Genomic DNA, 23,146 nt, shown 5'->3' on the forward strand with positions numbered 1-23,146 from the left:
GGACATAATTTTTAAGCTGATGTCTGAATTTCAAGTTGGTGTTTCTCCTTTTGATGATTATTGTAACGGTAACAATTAAAACTTGTTAACAATTCTGCTTTACCCTAATGCAGATCAAATGTTAAGCATATTTAGTTATAAATTCAGTGAAGAAGTTTAAATGTGTTTTTCCATATATCAAATGTTTTGTGTGTACATGTTTGAATTAAAAAATTGTCTAATTCAGTTTCTATCCCTCATATATAATTGTCTAATTACACCAAAATATTTGGCTAATCAACAAAACATAAGAAATTAAGAGGAATTAGGAGGCTAGCCCCTTAGTCAATGGGCCCTTCATATAATTGTACAGTTGGCAACATAATTAAATAGAACTGAATTTGTTTATTCACAGAGGTAAAAAAGAAACATGTGAGCCAATCCAACAATGCAGATCAGCTATTGGATCTCTCATCCGAAGATTTTGAATTTCATATGAATTTTTGATGCAATTGTCATGGTCTTACGAACAAAGGTGAGCTAACTAGGATGTAATGAATACCCACGTAGTTGACCATTTCAATGTCGAGCATTTTAATTGAAAATATCCAATGAGTTACCTTTGGAAAACAAGAAACTGCTCAGAACACACGTTAAATGTATCTATACATTGCAGGAAAGGCATGTTATTCCTACATACCCCTTAACTCATCTACTTCTATTGATGACTGCTTGTATTGTGTGTGCTTGTATGACTGCATTGTCTCTGATTCTTTAATTCTCATTTCACATTGTCTAATAGGAAGATGGGATGGGTATAAACAACCAAAAAGACAAAAAAATTATACAGGCTATCTCCTAATTTCTAGATGCTTAGGCCTCTTTACACTTACATAAAATAAGTTATTTGGAATCAGTGAACTCAATTCTTGATATTTAATGGTTTGCAAATGTCCAGCTATGGGCAGAAGGATCAAAGGAAAGTACATGTCCTTGCAATATTGTATGAAACCACAATATCATCAAAAAAGAATTCACTACTCTAAAATAGACATCTCAGCATTACTTTGACAAATATGAAAGTATTTCTCCTAATACCGGAAAGTGCTTCTAACACTGGACTTCTGTGAAAATGAAATCTCCACATCAGTTTGAATGCACGAACATTTAAACAGAGTTACGGGAATTCACAAGAAAATAAGAACCTCTATTTCAAACGTTAATGGTGGTATTGCTGCAGGTGGCAAGGGTGGGCAGCTGTGGAAGAATTCCTGGGGGAAGGACGACAAAAAGAAGGATTTCTCTAGATTATGGAGTGAAGGTCTTAGAACATGCATGATGAGGGGAGCTTGGGTGGCTCAGCCAGTTAAACGTCTGACTTGGGCTCAGGTCAAGATCTCACGGTTTGTGAGTTCGAGCCCCGCATTGGGCTCTCTGCTGTCAGCACAGAGCCCACTTCAGATCCTCTGTCCCCATCTCTCTCAGCCCCACCCCCCTCTAACATAAATAAACATTAGAAAAAAAAAAAAAGAATATGCATGATGAAACCTCAAGCAACTAATTTTGAGGTAGAAAATATAAAGGTGTTTTTTCTTAGATAATTTGTATTTGGGGATAACTGTCATTCAGAGCTGTCACATGAGTGCACATATTGGCAAAATCAGTATAATCCTGCCAGCCCGAATGATATCATGCTTTGGGAACACCTGGAGGATACTACCTAAATCCTAGCATTGTATTCTCTTTTAAAAAAATTTTTTTTGAATGTTTATTTATTTTTGATAGAGAGAGAGAGAGACAGAGAGAGAGAGAGAGAGAGACAGAGCATGAGTGGGGGAGGGGCAGAGAGAGAGGGAGACACAGAATCTGAAGTAGGCTCCAGGCTCTGAGCTGTCAGCACAGAGCTTGACGCAGGACTCAAACTCACGAGCTGTGAGATCATGACCTGAGCTGAAGTTGGACACTCAACCGACTGAGCCACCCAGACGGCCCTAGCATTGTATTCTCTTGATCTGTAATATGTCTTTATATTTCTCCCAAGACTATATCAAGGATTCAAACTGACTACATGTACTTTCAGTTCCTTCTGGAGAAACTGAAATCTTACTGATGAAGACCCCTTTGGGTCTTCCCTTGGAAGAGGGCAAGAGTAGAAGCAAAACAGAAGTAAATATCCCCCAGGAGATACACCACACAAAATAATCCAGATCCAGCTTGTTCTACCAAGAAGTTTTCAGGAGCTTGCACAGAACAAGGTTTCCCAAAATCTTAAGTCCACATTTTATAACGGTCTTATAATTTTCTTTCTCTGCTATTCCTTTCTGCTTCATTTCCTTGTTTTACCTTTTTTCTCCTTTGCCAGCACCTTTTGTTTTCCTTCTCTTTGGGGGGAGATGAATCATCTGAGTTACTGTCCTAAACAAATATATCCTAAACCCAAACAGTGCCAGCCACAAGCAGCACAAATCCCTAACAAGAGACTCAAGTATCTTGGGCTAGCCTGTTGGGTGGCAGGTGTCCCATTTAAACCCTTAAACTTGTAAAAAATAATAATAATAATAACTGTGTGACATTAGAAGTTGGTAGAAGAAGAAATATTTAGTTTTGGTTTTATGCATTTTGAGCCCATTTAAATTTTAGCCAATGTGATGGGAAGTCATGTTTCATCAGTTTCTAAGAAGCAATGTCTTTAACACTGTCTACCTTATACTATCTCTTCAGAAGTTTTCCCCAAGGGGCACCTGGGTAGCTTAGTCTGTTGATCGTTGGACTCTTGATTTTGGCTCAGGTCATGATCTGACAGTTCTGAGATCAAGCCCTGCACTGGGCTTTGCACTGACAGAGGCAAGCCTGCTTGGGATTCTCTTTCTCCCTCTTTCCCTCTCTGCCCCTCCCCCACATGCATGCAAGTACATGCACTTTCTTTCTCAAAATAAATACTAAAAAATATATATAAGTTTTCCCCAAGTAAGAGACTAATTTAGAAATAATTTGACCCACCTGGGACTATTAGTTCTAAAATCTGATCATAGAGTTAGGAAATTAGATAAAATTATTAATCATCTATTATGTACCAGAACTTAATTTAATAAAGAAAAGAGCAAAAATTTGCTAATGCCTCAAAGATTATTCTCTAAAAATTTCAATTTACTGTTCTGTTCTGTTGGGCTTTCACACAATAAATGGCATTCTTCCATTCCTTATCAAGGAACATTTTTCAAGTTTGAGGGAATTTGAAGTCATCTTATGCATAAGCTTCCCTTTTCCTACATCATCTCTGTCACTATTTTAATTCACATTTTTGTTGGGCTTCTTACAATTTTCAGAAGCTTTCTCATACATACATTATACTTTTCCTTTTCAACAGTATCATTATTGTGGGTAGAGCAGTACAGGCATTATTTACCTAATTACACCCAAGAAAAGATGAGAGTACTGATGGTGATCCTTGGTCCCACAGATCTCCCTTTTACCTCTCACACATTTCGGTCCTCTTTTGTCACATTCTCCAAACATTCATAGTGTTTTGAGATCTTCCCCTCTTGTGTACCAAGGCACAGTGAGTGGTTTGGGTTAAATTACATAGCAGCTAATGACATACTTGCCTGGAATCTACATTTCCTAAACCTACTTTTCTCCTAGGAATTCCTGCATATTCTGGAGAGGTTTTCATCAGTGTCAATGATAGCTCCTAACCAAGGGCAGTTTGTAAGTCTTGCTACGGACACAAGGCCAGGAGTGGGGAATGTCCTTGTATAATTCATCTAGCTACTGAAGTGTGAGACGCCGTGTTGTAAAGAGCTGGTACTTACTAGACTCATTCAAAGAAAATGGAAAAATGGAGATAAGGCACATAGAGACTTCCCATTCTGCTTACTTGGTCGCTAGGATCATCTTTTTTCTTGCTGTCTGTTCTTTCTGTTCCATATGTTGTCTGGCAAGATGTTCTCCTACAGCTTTGGCTGGAAACTCTGTTTCACAAGTGTAGCCAAAATCCCGAGCCAAGTGCAAAGCTTCCCCTGTTGGCAGAAAATAAAAGTCAGTTTTCCACAAATGTCTAAACTCAGTAAGAGTAACACTTTATATTTTCCTCAAGCCTCATTCCTGGTTGTGGTCTGATGGATCACGGTTTCTATTTATTCTAAACAATCCTAGGGAAAGGACTCTTGGGGGTGGAGTGGGAATGGGGTAGGATGAAGAGAAACTGAGAAACAGAAGCTACTTACCAGGCAGGTGTATGTGAAAAAGTAAGGGGGAAAACCAGAACCACAATCTGGGAGTTTTGACTCCCCTAGGGGTTCTGGCCATTAAACCAGATTGGCTTCTCAGATCCTACACGTCAATGCCCTAAGGAAAAAGCTCCGTGGGCTTGCCATTCCGTTGTTGTTCACCCTCCCATCTATTCTTAGTATATCCGACATATTCAGATATCTTTCCCATGAGATCTATCAAAATATTGGCAAAAGGTCCACGTAACTTTTCAAAGAAGCTGAAACACTTTGGAAAGGGGAGATAAATGGATTTTATCAACTTCCTACCATGATGTTGCCAAAGACACTATATTGTGTGATTATACTAACAGCATTATTGGGCTTTCTGGCAGGCTTCAGTACCTTTTAGTGTATGCACAATGCTTCTTAAGTACATTGTTAAAAATACAATCCTTTTAAGTATAATAAAATCATAAAGAAATTTTGGTCTTTCACAAAAATCTTAAACCTGAGTAAATTTTTGAGAAATGAGGTAAAAATGGCTTATCAGCAAAGTAAGGTTTGGCAATGTATTTCAACCTCGAAAACAATAGTACTTTCAAAGCTCAAGCCAAATTTTACCTGAGCAATAAACTAAAAAAAAAAAAAAAGTGAGCTTTCATTGCGTGTATACTGAGCACATATTTTGTTTAAGGTGCAGTGCTATGTAGGAGTAATGAGGGATTTAAAAAACCATCCCTGTTCCTAGGAGGATGGCAATTGTCCCAATAATAGTAGCAAAAACACCTTAATAGTACTTTATAATTTATATTGCAACCTATATAAACGCTATAATCTGCTCATGTTTACTGCCTTTACATTGATATTATATATAACACAAGCTTCTGTACTGCAAGTACCAAATGAGTGTTACAGATAAAATGTTTTATAGAAGTTCAAAGGAGAAGGTGGTAATCACAGGGAATTAGATCACATTTTGTGAATTACCGATCATGACTTCCATCCCCTCCCCCCCAACTCACACACTGTATCAAAGCAGTAGCAGGTTTTTAGTTAAGATTTTTATATTCACTCGGTAGGAAACATTCTAAATAGGAAGATGACATAACTAAATGGAAAGGGTCTCTTTACTGATTAGTCTGAATAGTGCTAGTTGGTGAAGGGTGACAGTTTTAGATAAAGTTGCAATGTAAAAGCAATATTTTTAAAGTACTGGTTACCAGTACGCTAACCGATTAGGAAAGAAAACGTGTGCACATATGACAGAACAATGGCACCAAGTTTTTTTTTTTGTTTTTTTTTTTTGTTTTTTTTTTTTTAAGGATCTAGTAATGCCATATAGGATGGTCACTTTTGCTAGAAAAATGATAGAAGGGGGATAATTCAAGACCTTTCAAATTTCAGGTATAAAGTCTAAAAGCCTGATGAAACAGTGGCAACAGCACGTGACAAAGGATACACTCATGTGAACTTAAGACTTATAAGCATCTCGCCTGGAACACAATGACCCATTCAGTATCATCTTTGTACACACAGCATGTTGAGTTATGTATCCTGATAAGTCTGTATATTGCAATATTATCACAGGAAGAGATATTTAGATACCATTCTCACAGAATGGTATATACAATATATATTTGTGTCCCCCCCCCCCCCGCCCCCGCCAGTGCAGTAGTGGGAGAAGTGAAACAGCACAAACAGGAGGGTGGCAGCATGTCGCCTCAATTTTATGCTAAAACCTGATTCTGGCCCATTATATGCAAAGCTCTCACCGTGTGGTAGTTTTAAAAACAGTTTGAATGGAACAGCTGCTATTTACATTTACACTGACAGCCAGATCCCTCCTTGCCTTAGTTCTGTTTACTGCTTTCCCTCCCTTGCAATGTAACATTGTTACTGGATGTATAGCGATGCTACATCAAAAGAAATGGCAAGTGAAGACACTCTGATAAGTAGTTAAAATGTGTGTATCATGCCACAAAAGCTTTGTGTGTGAGGGCCCAAGAATGAATGAAAGAATCCGTGAATTAACATACACATGATACTCAGTAAGGAGAACAAATCTATAGTTAAATCCTGTACGGGAGGTATTTTAGAGTCAACAAGTTTGAGAAAAATAGAAATTTTAGGATCAAAAAAGCATGTGAATAAGGCTCTCAGGGATCTGACTGATCCGTGAAGATAAAGATCAATGAGCTTCTCTGTCTCTGTGGAGGGACAAAATGCCCACGTGAACAGCAAGCAGGTACAGTAATCTGTGGTGGAACAGTGATCCAGGAAGGGCCGGGAATGTGTTTCCTTCTGTTTCCATCTGGCAAATACTGCTATGTCACCTCCTATCTTTGTAAGATGAGGGAGGACGCCCTAATTCTTTGTTTGCAAAACAGGTTTAAGCCTTTTTAAAAATTTCAATGCATTGTGCCTCTTGACAAACCAGTATCCCCTTCCCCCCATTCATTTTTATACAGCCACCAAAGCAACACCCCAACTTTGGCATGTGTGACCATTTTATGTCATGTCATTTCAAGAATATTTTAGAAGTAGGGTGGATGTTGGGGGATTAGGGTTATTGCTTGTGCAGGAGTATTTTAAGTACAGGGCTTGACGGTCTATAAGCCAAGTAGTGCTTACTGCCCTTCCAAAAGAGTAGAAACCACTAAAAGTATTCAGCTTTTCAAAAACAGCATCAGCAGTGGGTGACTCATACTGAGTAACTCTCAAAAAGCCAACAGAGGTCAAATTTCAGAATCTGAGAAGAGCATAAAAAAGGAATTTGCTCCCAGTTTCAGGACACTCATTTTTCACACTTGAAAGCAAAAAGTGAACAACTAGGGGAAAATATTAAGAAAAGTTTCAATGTCCATCACTGATGCAGCCTAGAAGTGGAAAGTTAATGGGAAAATGCTTTCTGGACCACTTGTTTTACTGAGTTTCTGGGCTCCCACATTATTTTACAAAAAGAAGATCTAAATGTATTTTTAAAGAGAAATAAATACACCCGATTTTTAACTTTTATAAGTCAGTAAGGATTTTCCTTCCTTTAGAATTATTGTTTTTTGGGGAAAATGTACTTTAGACAATTAAAAATCAACATCTAGTACACTAATTTGCACTAAAAGATACTTGTACATTGTTATCACTAGATAATTCTGGTCAACTGTCACTGTAACAATATTGCCTTAAAAACAATTTGTCTAACTTAGTATTGCAATACCTAATGTTATTAAATAAAAGCAACAATTCATATGTGTTAAATTCCAGTCACATAGCTATGATTTCAATTTTATTTATATATATGGAAAACTAGTACATTCAAATCTATCTTTGGGATTATTCCAAGAAGTACCGATTAGAAAGCAAATTTGAGGAGCACCTGGTTGGCTCAGTTGGTAGAGCACACAACTCTTGGTCTTGAGATTGTAAATTCAAGCCCCACACTGGGGGTTGTGATTACTTAAAAATAAATTCTTAAAAGAAAAAAAAAAGCAAAATTGAGAATATTTTTAAACCTGAATAAGATATTCTACTAAATAGGGGTGCCTGGGTGGCTCAGTCGATTAAGCGTCCAACTTCCACTCAGGTCTTGATCTCACGGTTGGTGAGTTCAAGCTCTGCGTCACACTCTGTGCTGACAGCTCAGGGCCTGGAGCCTGCTTCGAATTCTGTGTCTCCCCCTCTGCTGGCCCCTGCTCGTGCTTTGTCTTGTTCTGTCTCTCAAAAATAAATAAACGTTAAAATATTTTTTAAAAATTTAAAAATTTAAAAAAGATATTCTATTAAATAAATTGTCTCATAATATCAAGCTATAGTAATCCCTAGAGCTGAAGGACAAAGTTAATATATTATAGGGTTCCCAAAGTATTCTGAAATGAATGTACTCTATATATGATATGCTACGTACACTACATATCATATAATCTACGATATGAATAAAGGTCTTATAATGTGGTAGTTCCCTGGCTTAATGATAATTTTGTTTAAACACCAACACTTTGTTTTTTAAAGTGATAATTCTGTTACCTATTCCACACGTTACACTTAGCACAGCACCTGATTCATAATAAGTACTCAGTAAACATATGTTAAGTGAAAAATCTTTCAAATATCTTATTGGTTAATTATAACAATAGTCTTGTGAGGCACTCCTTTAAAGAAAATAATGAAAAACTAGAGCAAAAGAGAATTTCTAGAAAGAATAAACTGTATAGGAAATCCATAAAAATAGAGTGTATCATTATATCAGCAGAGCCATTTTATAAAATAAGTCTACTTATACTTTGCAACACTTGCTGCTCCCATAACCTGGGTTTTTTTTGGTTTTGTTTTTTTGTTTATTTTTTTAAATGTTTATTTACTTTTTGAGAGATGGAGAGAGAGAGAGAGAGACAAAGAGAAGTGGAGAGGCAGAGAGAGGGAGACAGAAGATCCAAAACAGGCTCCATGCTGACAGTAGAGAGCCCTATGTGGGACTGGAATCACGAATCACAAGATCATGACCTGAGCTGAAGTTAGACACTTAACCTTACTGAGCCACCCAGGTGCCCCTATTTTTGTTTTCAGTGTGTGGGTGTCACCCCATATCAATTAACCTCTAGGTATGTGAATGTTTTAAAGCTCCTAAAGTAATAAATATCAAGTCAACATTAAGAACTACTGTCTTAAGGTGAAGGGAAAGTATTATGTAGGGATGAATGATACATCTTCAGAAAATTCAAGAATTCTGTGGCTTATACAAAAGGAAGGCAATAAATTGCACTAAATAAATACATTTTAAATTGTAAAGACCTCTATCTGGGCTCTTGCATATAGAGTTCTGCCTTATTTGGCTGATAACAGTATAAACTCTAAACACAAAAACAGAGGGGTGGATTAGTTGGTAGAGCTGGCTAGGTCATTAGAGATGCAACTCTTGATCTCCGGGTGGTGAGTTCAAGTCCTACTTGGGCATGGAGCCTACTTAAAATAAAAATAGAAATAAATTTTTAAAAACCCAAAACATAAAAAAGGAAATGTGGTGGTAGACGTAGAGACAGACAACATTGCTAGGGAAACAAAGTCATCAGTCCACTTAAAAAAAGTCTATTTGTATAGAGAGATTTAGTGTAAGATGAAGCCTGCTTTTCATACTGGTAGGGAAAAGATGGATTTTCAATAAAAGGTGTTGGGACAACTGGGTGGTCATCTGGAAAAAAAACAAATAAAATTGGATCTATACCATGCATCTAACAACAAAATAAGGTCCAGATGGATCAACAATTTAAACATCAAAAAACAGGACCGCAAAGTAATTGAACATTGGAGGATTCTTTTATAGTCTTGGGATAAAACATCTTTTAAAATATTACAATTAAAACTAAAAACCATGATATAAAATATATGAGACATATGATTATATTAATACCAAAAAGTCTGTATGGCATAGACCTAAACAAATAAGCAAACCAACAGAAAACTTAACAGCAAAGAGACAAACCAAAGCTAGTGGTGGGGAGGCTTTGCAACTCAGATCAGAGACATACAGCCAGTTTTCTGTTTTATAATGAGTACTTACCAATCAATAAGAAAACAATTTAAAATTACCCCATAAGGACAAAGTAAATGAACAGACAGCAAAGTTCATTAAATTCTTCTAGGAATACTCAACTCAACCCAACGTCCTTCATAACCAAGGTAGCCTTTTTGTTTGTGTGTTTGTTTGTTTAACCAATAAAATTAGCAAAGATCAAAAAGTTGACAACACTCTGTTTGGGCTCAAGTTCAGGGAAGTACTGTCATATGCTCCTTAACCCCTTTGCTGATGGGATTATAACTGTATGACCACTATGGAAAACAATCTTCCAATAATATGCTCAAATCACAAATGCTAATATCTTTAGACTTTGCAACATCCCTAGAAATTTATGAGTGGATGTACTTGCACATCTGCAAAATTATTTATGTAAATTTGAAGTTATTCATTGTAGCACTATTTATAATAGCTGAAGATTGAAAACATCTATATGATATTTAGCAGGGAACTGGTTAAATAAATTATGAAACACTCAAATAAGGGAATACCATGAGTGTTTAAAAGAATGGAAGCACTTGTAAGCACTGAAAAAAAAAAACACTATTATAAGGCATGGGGAAAAAACCCCAACATGCAGAATAATGTGTAGAGAATACCACAATTTCTTTTAAAAATTAAAAAGCCCATGCATACACACATATATCCCTGGAATGAAATAGAGAAACCATTTGTTTAACAAAACAATTGTTTTCTTCCAGGAGGGGAACTGAACAGCGAGGGAATAAAGTGAAAAGGAGATATTTTACTCTATAGTCTTCTGTAGCTTTTAACTTTTTTACTATTTGAAGAAATTATCTATTTAAAATTTTATTACTTCTAAAGTAAAATTACTCTCTGACTCTGTTCTCAGAGAGACTTAATTCTAAACTCAAATATTTGTTGTAAATTAAAACACAGGCAGTATGAAAACTGCCATTGGTATTCTGTAGGATGTAGACATTGATAGGAATAACTCCCATCCAGGGGTGCCTGGGTGGCTCAGTCAGTTAAGTGCCTGACTTCGGCTCAGGTCATGATCTCACGGCTCGTGGGTTCAAGCCCTGCATCAGACTCTGTGCTGACAGCTCGGAGCCTGGAGCCTACTTCAGATTCTGTGTCTTCCTCTCTCTCTGCCCCTACCCTGCTCATGCTCTTGCTGTCTCAAAAATAAACATTAAAAAAATTTTAAAAAGGAATAACTACCATCTGTAATTTTATTTAAATACCTACGAATTTTGTTAAACGGAAATAAAGCAAAAACTGAGTGTTTGAAAAGCACATTAGTCCAGGCATATATGTTGGAAGAGAGAATAATGGAAAGAAGAAAATCAAATCACCAGGGAAGTCATGCAGAGACATGATTATTTTTTAATTTTTTTTAATGTTTATTTATTTTTGAGACACAGAGAGACAGAGCATGAATGGAGGAGGGTCAGAGAGAGGGAGACACAGAATCTGAAGCAGGCTCCAGGCTCTGAGCTGTCAGCACAGAGCCCGACGTGGGGCTCAAACTCATGGACTGTGAGATCATGACCTGAGCCGAAGTCGGACACTTAACCGACTGAGCCACCCAGGCGCCCCAAGACATGAGTTTTTAAGTGAGCCCAAAGTGGACAAGGGCAGGACTGAGCCAAAAAGGCTTGGATACACTTGCTTTTTGCAATGAGTAAAAACAGTAATTTAAGGCCACTCCAAGCACATAGGCAGACACAAAGGCATATGGATAGTAACTTATTTCCTCTGCCCCTACATGAAAAACAACTTTTTTTCCCTGAAGGTGAATGAAATCATAAGCTGCAGATCAGGGAAGTAATATTAGGAAGCGTTAGTAAGCAAATAATTTAAAAGCATATCCCCTAAGATGGGGTCTGCTTGTCCATAACGTATGCTACGATCTCTGGGTCACTGAGATCAACTATTGAAATTCTGGTAAGTGCTAGTTCTCAGACACAATATCTAATTACCAGTTATCAAAGCAGAGTCTCTCAGAAACTCTTCCATAATTTAGAATAAGAAATTTACAGTTAAGATGATACTTATTAGTCGGACAAAACAACAACAACAACAACTTTTCCAAGACAGAGCTTAAAATGAGTAACATAGGCTCTCCTAGCATTTACTTTTTTAGCTCATTTCCACTGTCAGTTCTGAAATGCAAAAACGGTGCCCAAGACATTGTCAAAGCCATAGAGTTTGTGTGCAAAAGGGAACACCAGGGTCTCCTAGTGATTGCACTGTTCCATGTGATTGTCTGACCAAAGTGAGCACCAATTAGAGCTATTATTACAAAGGGACAATTTATTATCCTTTTTATATCACATACAGTTTTAGAAGAAAGCTGGAAACCTTTATCCTGAAGGAGGGACTAAAGTGGGAATGTGAGGTGTGGAATGGCCAGCAGAGGAGTTATTTGGGGATGAAGGTCCTTTCAGACTGATAATCATGCCGTGAGTCCCCAAAGGCTGGCCTTAAGCTCCACATTTCCACAGAAACCCACTGGGGTACCGTGTGAAGGCAATGAGAATATCAGTTTTGTCCTAAATTCCATGAGAAGAGCAACTAATACTAAGCATGCCCTGTTCATATATTATCACTAATACTTGGCAAAAGGATTTGGTGTTTGAATCTTATAAGCCTCAAGCAGTGAACAATACTTCTTCCTAAAATAAAAAGCCATTGACTAAACACATCAAGAAAACCTGATATATCTAAACTCACTCACTATACCTCATCTATAGGAAAGAGTTCATCGCCAAATCAGTCCTAGGCTATGCGAGTCTATTTAATCCAACAAAAGACATACAAGACAGATGCGGCAGAGATGAGTGAGGGACCTTGTCCTTTCTTTATATATTATAGCATTGCTGCTGAGAAGACTCTGCCCAGCTAGAGACTACATTTTCCAGTATACCCCACACCCACCTCTGGAATTGAGTGTGGCTGTAGTTCTTAGAATGTGAACAGTAGTAACGTGGGTCACTCCCTGGCCACGGAGGTAAGAAGCTGCTTACTTTTCCATCCTGTCTCTCCTCATGGTGAGCTGAATGAATAGGACTCCTAGGACCTACAGAAGGGCATAGCTACAGAGGGAAGGACTCTGGGCCCGTGAATGAAACTGTGAGAAAAGACCCCTGGTGAGGAACACCCACATCAGACTACAGTGAGAAATAGCTTCTATCATGTGAAGCCACTGAAAATTTAGGTATTAACTGCTGTAACAGCTAGCATTCTCTCAACCATTATAAGTACTATTATCTTTATTTATAAATTAAGAAAATGAAGCTAAGGGACACCTGTCCCAATTCCTGATTTTGGCCCAAGTCATGATCTCACGGTTCATGAGTTTGAGCCCCATATCGGGCTCTGTGCTGACACTGCAGAGCCTGCATGGGATTCTCTCTCTCCCTCTCTCTCTCGCCCCTCCTATGCTCTCTCTCTCTCTCTTTCTCAAAAATAAAAAAAAAAGATACACTTAAAAAAAAAAGAAAATGAGGGGCACCTGGGTGGCTCAGTTGGTTGGGTGGCCGACTACGGCTCAGGTCATGATCTCACAGTCTGTGAGTTCAAGCCCCACATCGGGCTCTGTGCTGACAGCTCAGAGCCTGGAGCCTGCTTCCGATTCTGTCTCCCTCTCTCTCTGCCCCTTCCCTGCTTGTTCTCTGTCTGTCACTCTCTCTCAAAAATAATAAACATTAAAAAAATTTAAAAAAGAAAAAGAAAATGAAGCTGAGTCAGGTTAAGTAACCAGCTCAAAGTCTGACAAAATGTCAAAGGCGACATTACTGGGGGGCGGGGGAGGTGGTACTAGCCCAAGAGAGAATACATTTTGCAAGTGGGACAACTGTTCACATGAAGTAAGAAGTGCAGGGCAAGGTCTGGAAGTTTACAGTGTTTAAAACTAAAGAAGGAAACAACAGTGACAAAGGATTCAAACTTGAAAACTCAATGGAGATAATATATAACATTTGTAAATAGTCCCCTTTCTTTTCCTGATGTATATTCACATCCTTCTCTGCTCCACTGTTTTTAAATGCAAACACACACACACACACACACACACACACACACACACACACAAACACACACACACACACACACACACACAGAATTTGACTCCCTGTCACAGCAAACTACAAGCCAAGGTATTTATGTTTAAGGACTCAAACTGTGCTTCCAGAACTCCTGGTGTTGCCTGAGAATGTTATACCAACTTTTGCAAATTCAGCAGAACTGTCCCAGGAAAGCACCCTACCCCAGGGAACAAAACTACCCTCCAGCAACACTCTGTAACCTTGGCCATCTTGGAAAACCTCAAGTGAGGAGGGAGCAATGGGCGGGAACAACTAGATCATTGACTCTTCATGTTTAGCAACTACCAACTCTGCAAAGATTGTTCTGGAATAAAATACAGAGGAGGCTACTAACAGAAGCTGCTGATTCATAAATAATAAATATATAGTAAGAGTATTAGAATGAGAACAATAATATTGGCCAAATTCTCTGAATCTCCAGAGATAGAATTATTTCCACTATAGAAGAGTCTGGGATTATCCTAGGATCTCCTCAAGAAGATCAGGGTATTGGGTTAAACAACCCTAATCCACTATATTTTCCAGAGAGTAACATCTCTCTGATGTCATAGATAACAAGGTGAGACAATTAAAGGGAATAGAATATCAAGTTTATGATAAAGTGGGGAACAAGAAATCATTATCAACCACTATTTATATATCTAAAACTTATTAGATGAAGACATGTGGATAAAAGTGGGATATGATCTGCTATTACATTCTGGGGACTCTGGATTCAAAAATTCATATCTCATTCTAGGCCAGATATATCTGTTATATGGACGAAAAAAATCCCCACTCAACATCTGCCCTACCAAAATGTTCACTTTTCAAACAGCTTTGTGAGGTGAAAAGATATCAGTCTCAAGTTCTTCATCTCATTGGTTACTAGTTGCAATGATATGTGTAACAGAAATGTTGTGAATTATACAAATATATTACAAATTTGTATTAAATAGCCCTCTCCTTTAAATTCCTAAAATAATCCCTAAAATAATGACTTTAATATGTTGATTTGAGAACAATGTTAGGAAGGCACTATTAATTGAGTGACTCAATTTAAAAGAAATACAGGGGGAAATTATTATAAAACAAATACAAACAGAATGATTGAAAGCCGAGGACAAGCATGGAAACTTGGAATATCCTGATGAAACTACCATTATGTCAGTGACAGGGGTAGTTTTTGAAAAACAAATGTTCATTTGCTGATTTCAATCCCCGTTATAAGGCACCTTGCTCTTCACTGATTGGACCTTTAGAAAGGTTATATCATCTCTACATGGAATGCCTACGAGGGTTTCCATACACTACTTTTTTTTTGTTTAATTTCTATCAAAATAGAAACAGTGGCAAGGCTATATTCAAATCTATCCCCAGAAAGGGGCAGATACAAGTACTATAACATGATGGAAAGTTGACCTTCGTGAAATTTATTACTAAATCTGGCCTATGAGGAATAAAGCCAGTTAAATATTATCTCACTTGTGCTTAAGGATGTGTTATTGAATGCCAATAATATATTGAACCATCAGGATGTTTGAGAAATAACTATATAAGAGTCTCAATCAACAGTCTTAAGAGACATTTAAGATATTTCAAAATAAAAAGCTTTTGCACAGCAAAAGAAACAATCAAGTATACTAAAAGGCAACCTACAGAATGGGAAAAGATATTTGCAAATGATATATCCAATAAATTGTCAGTATACAAAATACATAAAGAACTTATAAAACTCAACACCCAAAAAAGAAATAATCCAATTAAAAAATGGGCAGAGGATCTGAATAGACATTTTTCTAAAGACATTCAGATGACTAACAGATACATGAAAAAATGTTCATCATTTAGCATCAGGAAAATGCAAATCAAAAGTACAATGATATATCACCTCACACCTGTCAAAATGGCTAAAATCAACAATTTAAGAAACAACAAGTATTGGAATGTAGAGAAAAAGGAACACTCATGCAGTGTTAGTGGGAATGTAAACTGGTAGAGCTACTGGGGAAAACAGTATGGAGGTTACTCTAAAAACAGAACTGCCCTATGATCCAACAATCATGATACTAGGTATTTACCCTAATTCAAAGGGATATATGCATCCCTATGTTTATAGCAGTCTTATTTACAATAGCCAAGATATGGAAACAGTCCAAGCGTCCTTCAATTGATGAGTAGATAAAAAATATGTGGTATGTATGTGTGTGTGTGTGTGTGTGTGTGTGTGTGTGTGTATATATATATATATATATAATGAAATATTATTCAGCCATAAAAAAGAATGAAAATCTTCCCATTTGCAATGACATGGAAGAAGCTAGAGAGTACAATGCTAAGGGAAGTAAGTCAGTCAGAGAAAAACAAATACCATATGATTTCACTCCTATGTGGAATTTAGGAAACAAAACAAATGAGCAAAGGGAGAAAAGGAGAGAGAAAAACCAAGAAACAGATTCTTAACTATAGAGAACAAACTGATGGTTACTAGAGATGAGGGGTTGGGGGGGATGGGTAAAATAGCTGAAGGGTATTAAAGAGTGCACTTGTCATGATAAGTGCCAAGTATTGTATGGAAGTGTTGATCACTATGTTGTATACCTGAAACTGATATTGCACTGTATGTTAACTATCTGGAATTAAAATAAAAACTTGAAAAAATAAGCCACTTAAGAGAAACTAAATTACTAGGTATTGTTTTTCAAATATACTGTGGGTTATTGTAGAAAATCTGGACAATAAAGGGGAGATATCAATAAAAATGGTAAGAAAAATACTATTCCTCCCCACAAGACTAGAGATTTATAGGAAAGCTGATGGACCATTTTTGATGACTAATCTGAAATGTTGCTGGTGCTTGCAAAAAATGTTTGATGGAAGGAGTAAAGTATCACCCAAAGACATGGTCAATTCAAAGTCTTACCAACACCAATTGTAGATATGGTGAAGTTTTAATTTACCACTTAAAACTGGAAAATCAAAACAAACCTGAAAGAACTGAATCAGACCCATGTTAGCTCAAAAATAATCAAGGTCCCAAATGTACTGAAGAGAAGCATTCACTATGTAAATCTTCCAGGAGCTTGATAAATCAGAATTGAGGCACTATTATTTTGTATCCTATAGCATCATCTATAGGATTCCCAACACTCTGAGCCTAATGTAGAAAATGGCATCTTGTTGGCTGGAAAGAGTCATCAACTGTCATCACCAACCCAACTAAAATGTGGGAATAAAATATACAGTAGAGTCCTCAACAATGAAACTGCTGCTCTGCTTGTCAGCTCAGGAATAAAAGGAAGCCTATTTTAATTTAGATTGGCATGTCCTTGTTCTTCAACTATTAGGTCCTCTTCATATCCTAAGACAACTTGTACTTTTTAAAATTTCCTTACTTATTTTTAAATGTTTATTTATTTATTTTGAGAAAGAGAGACAGAGAGAGATAAAGAGAGAGAGAGAGAGAGAGAGAGAGAGAGAGAGAGAGAGAGCGCATGCATGAGCCAGGGAGGGGCAGTGGGAGAGGGAGAGAGAATCTTAAACAGGCTCCATGCTCACTGTGAAGCCTGATGCAGGACTCAATCCTACAACCCTGAGGTCATGACCTGAGTAAAAATCAAGAGTTGGGCATGCAACTGACTGAGCCCCTAACTTGTAATTTTTTTAAACTGTGGGTCATGACTCATGATCCAGCATGAGTCCTGAAGTAAATTCAGTAGGTCTATAATCAGCATTTAAAAAGAACACAAAAATAGGAAGTAGAATAAAAATCAGAGAACACATGGTAATGAAACTTCTAATGTGTGTGTGTGTGTGTGTGTGTGTGTGTGTGTGTGTGTGTGTGAAAGAAAGAGAGAGAAAGGGGAAGTGTGCATATGTAGTTTGTGGGTTATAATATGTGAGGGGTTGAGGGATATAAAACGTCCCTTTGCCTCTAAATACCTTTTCCTCAGTTCCATCACAGTGCCTGGAATTCAACAATAAAAGATTTATTTCTCTACAGCACAAAGATTTGGGGGATTCCAAAGCAGCCAATTAAAGTACCTGGAAAGAATAAAATCTTATGTTTCATCAGCCAAGGCTGATGTGACTCCTCCATGAACACAAACCAAATGAATAGAACACAGTTAGATACTCCTATGGTAGGACAGTATGTTGAAAGAGTAGATGGCAAAACCACAAAGATCATCCTAGGAGTTCACATATTTAACCTGCAATCCTTCTGTTAGTACCATTGACGATTCCCACACAGGATACTTCAGTGGTTGGCCACCATAAAAATCAGTAAGAAAAATTGTGAATATACCCTTTTATGTATGGCTCTTCAGTTCAAATTAGCCAGTATATTCACAGACACCATGGGAAAAGGTCTTTCATAGGGCCTTTAATTTTCACACCAGTTATAAATTTCATGAGCATTCATAGTCAGTCCTTCAAAGAAGTGGAAAGAATCTAAAGAAACATTTAGACCAATGATCCCTTAAGCCTCATTATACATCAGAATCACTGGGGATGTTTAAAAAATATATATGTACCTAGATCATATCCCCAGAGACTGAGTTCCAATTGGTTTAGGGAAGGGGCCCAGGCATTTTTTAATAAACCTCCTGAGTTCATTCTCCTGCAGAATTGAGTTTAAGAACTAATCAAGTCCTACCACCCATATGATTCTTTAAAAAAATTTTTTTTAATGTTTATTTATTTTTGAGAGAGAGAGAGAGACAGAGTGTGAGCTGGGAGGGTGAGAGAGAGAGGGAGACACAGAATCCGAGGCAGGCTCCAGGCTCTGTCAGCACAGAGCCCAACATGGGGCTTGAACTCATGAACCATGAGATCATGACCTGAGCCGAAGTTGGGTGCCTGACTGAGCCACCCAGGTGCCCACACTCATATGACTCTTGAATCCACTTCATTATATTCTGAACAAATGTTTTGTTCTATTACTAAATAGCTATAATTACAATTATCTTCTTACTTAAATTGAGCAGCAATCTGTCTCCCTTTAGAATCAACCCATTAGTCATTTTTTTTCTACTTTGTCCTTTTCCCAGTACCCTCAACCCATATGTGTAGATGACAGGTCAACCTCCTCTATGATATGTCAGTTCTCAGTAACAGCACACACAAGCAAACACATCACAAAACACAGAACATAGTAACAGTAACACTTACTAAATGTTGGTGACCAATAATATTATTGTTGTTGTTATCATTATCACAATTAGGGAACAAAGCAAAGGTAACTATTAGTAGCAAAATTAGCAAAGCAATTTTGCTAAAACAAATGTCTAGAACATACTGCTTCACAAAATTGTATGGTAAATGGTATGAAATGATAATCTGGAAAGAGGCAAAATGTTTGTTTTTGTGTTTCCCTTACTTTTCACTTCCTACAGTGCCTTATAAAGAAGAAAGTAACAAGTGCAAGAAAAGTGTCACAGGTATGTTCAGGTGAGTCTTGGTAACAAGGCCTCTTTGTTCATATTTAAGACAATAGCATTTGACATTCAAAAGCTCTCCCACAAAGTTAAAAATAAGTCTCTAGTAATACCTCTTCTTAAAAGAAGTTTGAATAAGAATATGTAATTTTGTCCTCACAGAAGAAACAAAAAGGAAAAGGTAAATTGGAAAACAATAACTTCTGGGAATATATTTTTACTTCTGTGTCTATACCACTGGTTAGCCTTAACCCTTCTGTAACTCATTTTATCCACCATAAAGCCATAGAACTTCACCGTACTTTAAGAGATGTCTACTAGGATTAATACAATATGCTCTCAGGCTTGGTATCATGTCTCAACTCCTGTGAACCCTCTATAAAGGATTACTATTTATCCTGTAGATCATGTTGCACTGAATTATAATGAGGTAAGCCAGATTTATCTGAGCTCTAAAATAAACAATAATAAAAATGACGATAGCACAGCCAGTTTTTTTGTTGCTGTTACTTAGGAAGTACCAGTGAAATACTTAAATCTTGCATTGTCTTCTGTATTTTTGCCAAGATCAGTAAATTAAACATTTTATGAATTACCTAAGCCTTATGTTGTCTAATTTAATCATGTATGTCATGATTAATTGGGAAATTCACCTGCAACTGTTAACTGTCTTGCTTAATACTATAGACAAAAAATGAAACAGCATAATCTAACAAACCTGAGTTCCAGAGGATTGCTAACTTCCCATCATTACTTTGCAGAGCTGAAAAATCATACCTTCAACTAAGGAAGTAAGGAGGGTAACATTGGCTGCTTTCCGTCTTCCTGCTGGTAAATTCAGGCCAAGCCTATCCAGTTTCTCTCTCAGGCAGCGACCCCCATTCTTGGATTTTGCTCTGTCCAGAAACAAATAAAAACTAAGTTTTGAAAGTTCACATTCTGAGGGAAATGATAAGGCGATTTGACCAGATGGGGAATTCAACATGAGATAGGAGGTCTACGGACTGAGGGTTGAGGAATATGGTATCAGTACAGCCAGAAAACAATGTCTTACCTTCTCAAAATGCCTCCCAACAGTGAAGCATTGAGGCATTCGGGTGGTGAGAGGCGCCTCTTCACCTCAGCAATGGTCACCTTGTATTTGGAAGTTGAACTGAGAAGGGACAAACGGCCAGGGACAGAGCAAAACAAGTCTGTGGGGTTGACCACACAGGTGCCACCTTGGGGGGGGGGAAGTATATCACATATTAGTGACAGTGAGAGGAGATCATTGAAAGACAGTTAATATCAAGCCACTACTTGGGATTTGGGAATACATAGCAACAATTGCTCCCATACATACACCACCAGGGTCATCTCAGAAAGCTGCTCTGAAGATGTCCTTTCAAATAACAAGGCTTCATTTTTCAAATATCATACAGTACATGTTTGTGGGGGCACTATTTTTTTATTTTAACAAAAACCAGCATTCTATACAGTGTTGACTGGCCCACCAGTGCTAATGTTGACATCATACACACCAAGAAACACTTCAATTAATAAAAAAAACCCCAAATCCATCAGTGAACCCCACAGAGGGTATGTATTGTTTTTCCATGGCTCTGTGTATGTGTGTGCATAGATGTGCACATACATACAATGGATGGATATATTTTGTCTGTGACTTGTTATATAGACAAAAGTTTGAAAGCTCTTTTCTAAATTATTTGAAAACTTCCTTCTCTTTTCCCTCATCCACCTGCCAACTATAGGTACTTGAGTCACTCAGTTCCCAGGTACCACCAAAAATAATTTTCCTATTGTCATAAACTTTCAACTCATGTCGGGGGATGATAGGTCACAGCTCTCTACCATATGTCAGCTGTCAGGATTGGCACACACAGTCAAATACAGTGCAAGACTTAGAACATAGTAACAGTCACATTAAATGTTGGTGGCCAATAATATTGTTTTGGTTGTTGTTATCATTATTACTATTAGAGAACAAAGCAAAGATAACTGCTAATGGCAAAATCACCAAAGCAATCTTGCCATGCTGGGCCTCCCGGGGCAGAAGACTTTGTCTCCAAGCTCCAGAAAGATCCTTGAACTTTGCTCTCCTCCAGGACACCAGAGTACATTCCCCAACCCCAGGTACCTGAAGTAGACTTGAAGACCCAAGATGGTCATCGCTGAGAAGAGTTTCCCTCTGCCCAATCCTCCCTTACTGCAAAAATCCTGAGCTAATATCCATATTACTAACACTGTGCTAAATAGCCTTGGGGTCCAAGGCTGCCTCCTTGTGCTTTGAGCAATCTGAGGACATAGTTTTTAAGGTTCACTGGCAAATTCAAATTCAAGGTTTGCTTTCCTGAGCATACATTTGATTTCTTCAGCTATGGGAGATCTTAAGACTCATCTCCCCAAAAGTCAAGTTCTATGAGAGAAAAGAGGAAGAAGTAGGTGGAAGAAGACAAACAGGCAGGGGAGCGTTATCCAAAATCTTTCTACTTGAAGGATATTCCTCAACTGGCAGCACTGGCATCTCCTAGGGGCTTGTTAGAAATGCACACTCTCAGGCCCAACTCCAGACCTTCTGAGTCAGAATCTGTATTTTAACAAGATCCCCAGGTGGTTAATGTGCATGTTAAGGTTTGAGAAGACCTGGTCCAGGACTTACCACTTGCCTCCTACATAGGTCCTCACCTCCTTTACTAAGCTGCTCAGGTGAAATGCTGTGTTGCTAGAGTCTCTGGCATTCAGATTTGGGTGTGTTCTCTGAGCACAGTGGCTAAGGAACCTGGGAGGATGTTTAAAAAGGCAAAGGGGTCCTGGACCTGGGTGCAGAGAACAAGTTAACTTTACCCTACTGTTAAAGCGTTTCTACCCTTGTACTACCTGGAATTCTTCCAGGTTGTCTTATTGTCATCCAAGCTTCCCCTGAGAGTACTGGGATCCATGTCTTTCTCCTTAAGCATTCTGAGGCTGGTGATCATTCTTAATGACCCCTCAAACAGAAGACAGGATATTGAGAATATTAAAGTAGCCAGACCTCTCCAGACTGGGAAATGAGTCCTGTATGCTTGGCTAAATTTCCAATGCTAGTGCCTGGAAGCTGGTCCTTAGTTTGAAATCTGAGAGGTCACAGTCTTAACTGTCAAATTGAAATCCTTTTCCTAGAGGCACCTGGGTGACTCAGTCAATTAAGCATCCAACTCTTGATTTCTGCTCAAGTCAGGATCTCATGGTTGTGACATTGAGCCCCATGTCGGGCTCCACTCTGACAGCTCGGAACCTGCTTGGGATTCTTTCTCTCCCTCTCTCTCTCTCTCTCTCTCTGCCCCCCCCCCCCCATAGCATGCTCTCTCTCTCTCTCAAAATGCATACATACATATATACACACAAAGTCCTTTTCCTGGCGTTAACCTTGTGGTCAACATATTGGAAATCATGCAAATGTTTGTCTCAGGAGCTCGAAACACAAACTCACCTGTGCTTCCCCACTTTGCATTGTCATAGAGAATTTTATTTTATTTATTTTTTAAATATTTCATTTTTAAGTAGTCTCTACACCCAATGCAGGGCTCAAACTCATAACCCTGAGATAAAGAGTTGATTGCTCTGCTGACTGAGCCAGCCAGCTGCCCCTGTCATAGAGAATTTTTAAAACTAATCATCATCATCATCATTATCCCCAGATTTGGGGTCCCAAAACTACCATCATCCTTTCATTGATGCTCTCTCCTTTTATACCTTTAGATGCAAAATGCATTTTACAAACAAACTCTTAAGTGACTTCTCAAATGTTGAGATGAACAGGATATCAATGAAGCTGGCTTTTAGCATCATACTGTGAGAATCAGGATCCCCAAAAGTTAAGAATTTAGGCCATTATGAGGTCATCCAGAGCAAAAAATATTA

General features: G+C 37.9%; 1 protein-coding gene across 1 annotated transcript in view; it reads right to left on the bottom strand.

Annotated features, from left to right (window-relative positions):
* The window catches only part of TFAP2D (transcription factor AP-2 delta), a 58,042-nt gene that overhangs the window by 23,002 nt on the left and 11,894 nt on the right, over positions 1–23,146 (bottom strand). The window contains exons 3-5 of the mRNA XM_027057587.2: positions 20,301–20,466; positions 20,024–20,142; positions 3,857–3,998 (exon numbers count right to left, since the gene is read on the bottom strand). Of these exons, the coding sequence (XP_026913388.2) occupies positions 3,857–3,998; positions 20,024–20,142; positions 20,301–20,466 (427 nt within the window). The remainder of the gene's footprint in view (positions 1–3,856; positions 3,999–20,023; positions 20,143–20,300; positions 20,467–23,146) is intronic.

The sequence above is a fragment of the Acinonyx jubatus genome, chromosome B2, assembly GCF_027475565.1.
Source record: "Acinonyx jubatus isolate Ajub_Pintada_27869175 chromosome B2, VMU_Ajub_asm_v1.0, whole genome shotgun sequence".
NCBI lineage: Eukaryota > Metazoa > Chordata > Mammalia > Carnivora > Felidae > Acinonyx > Acinonyx jubatus.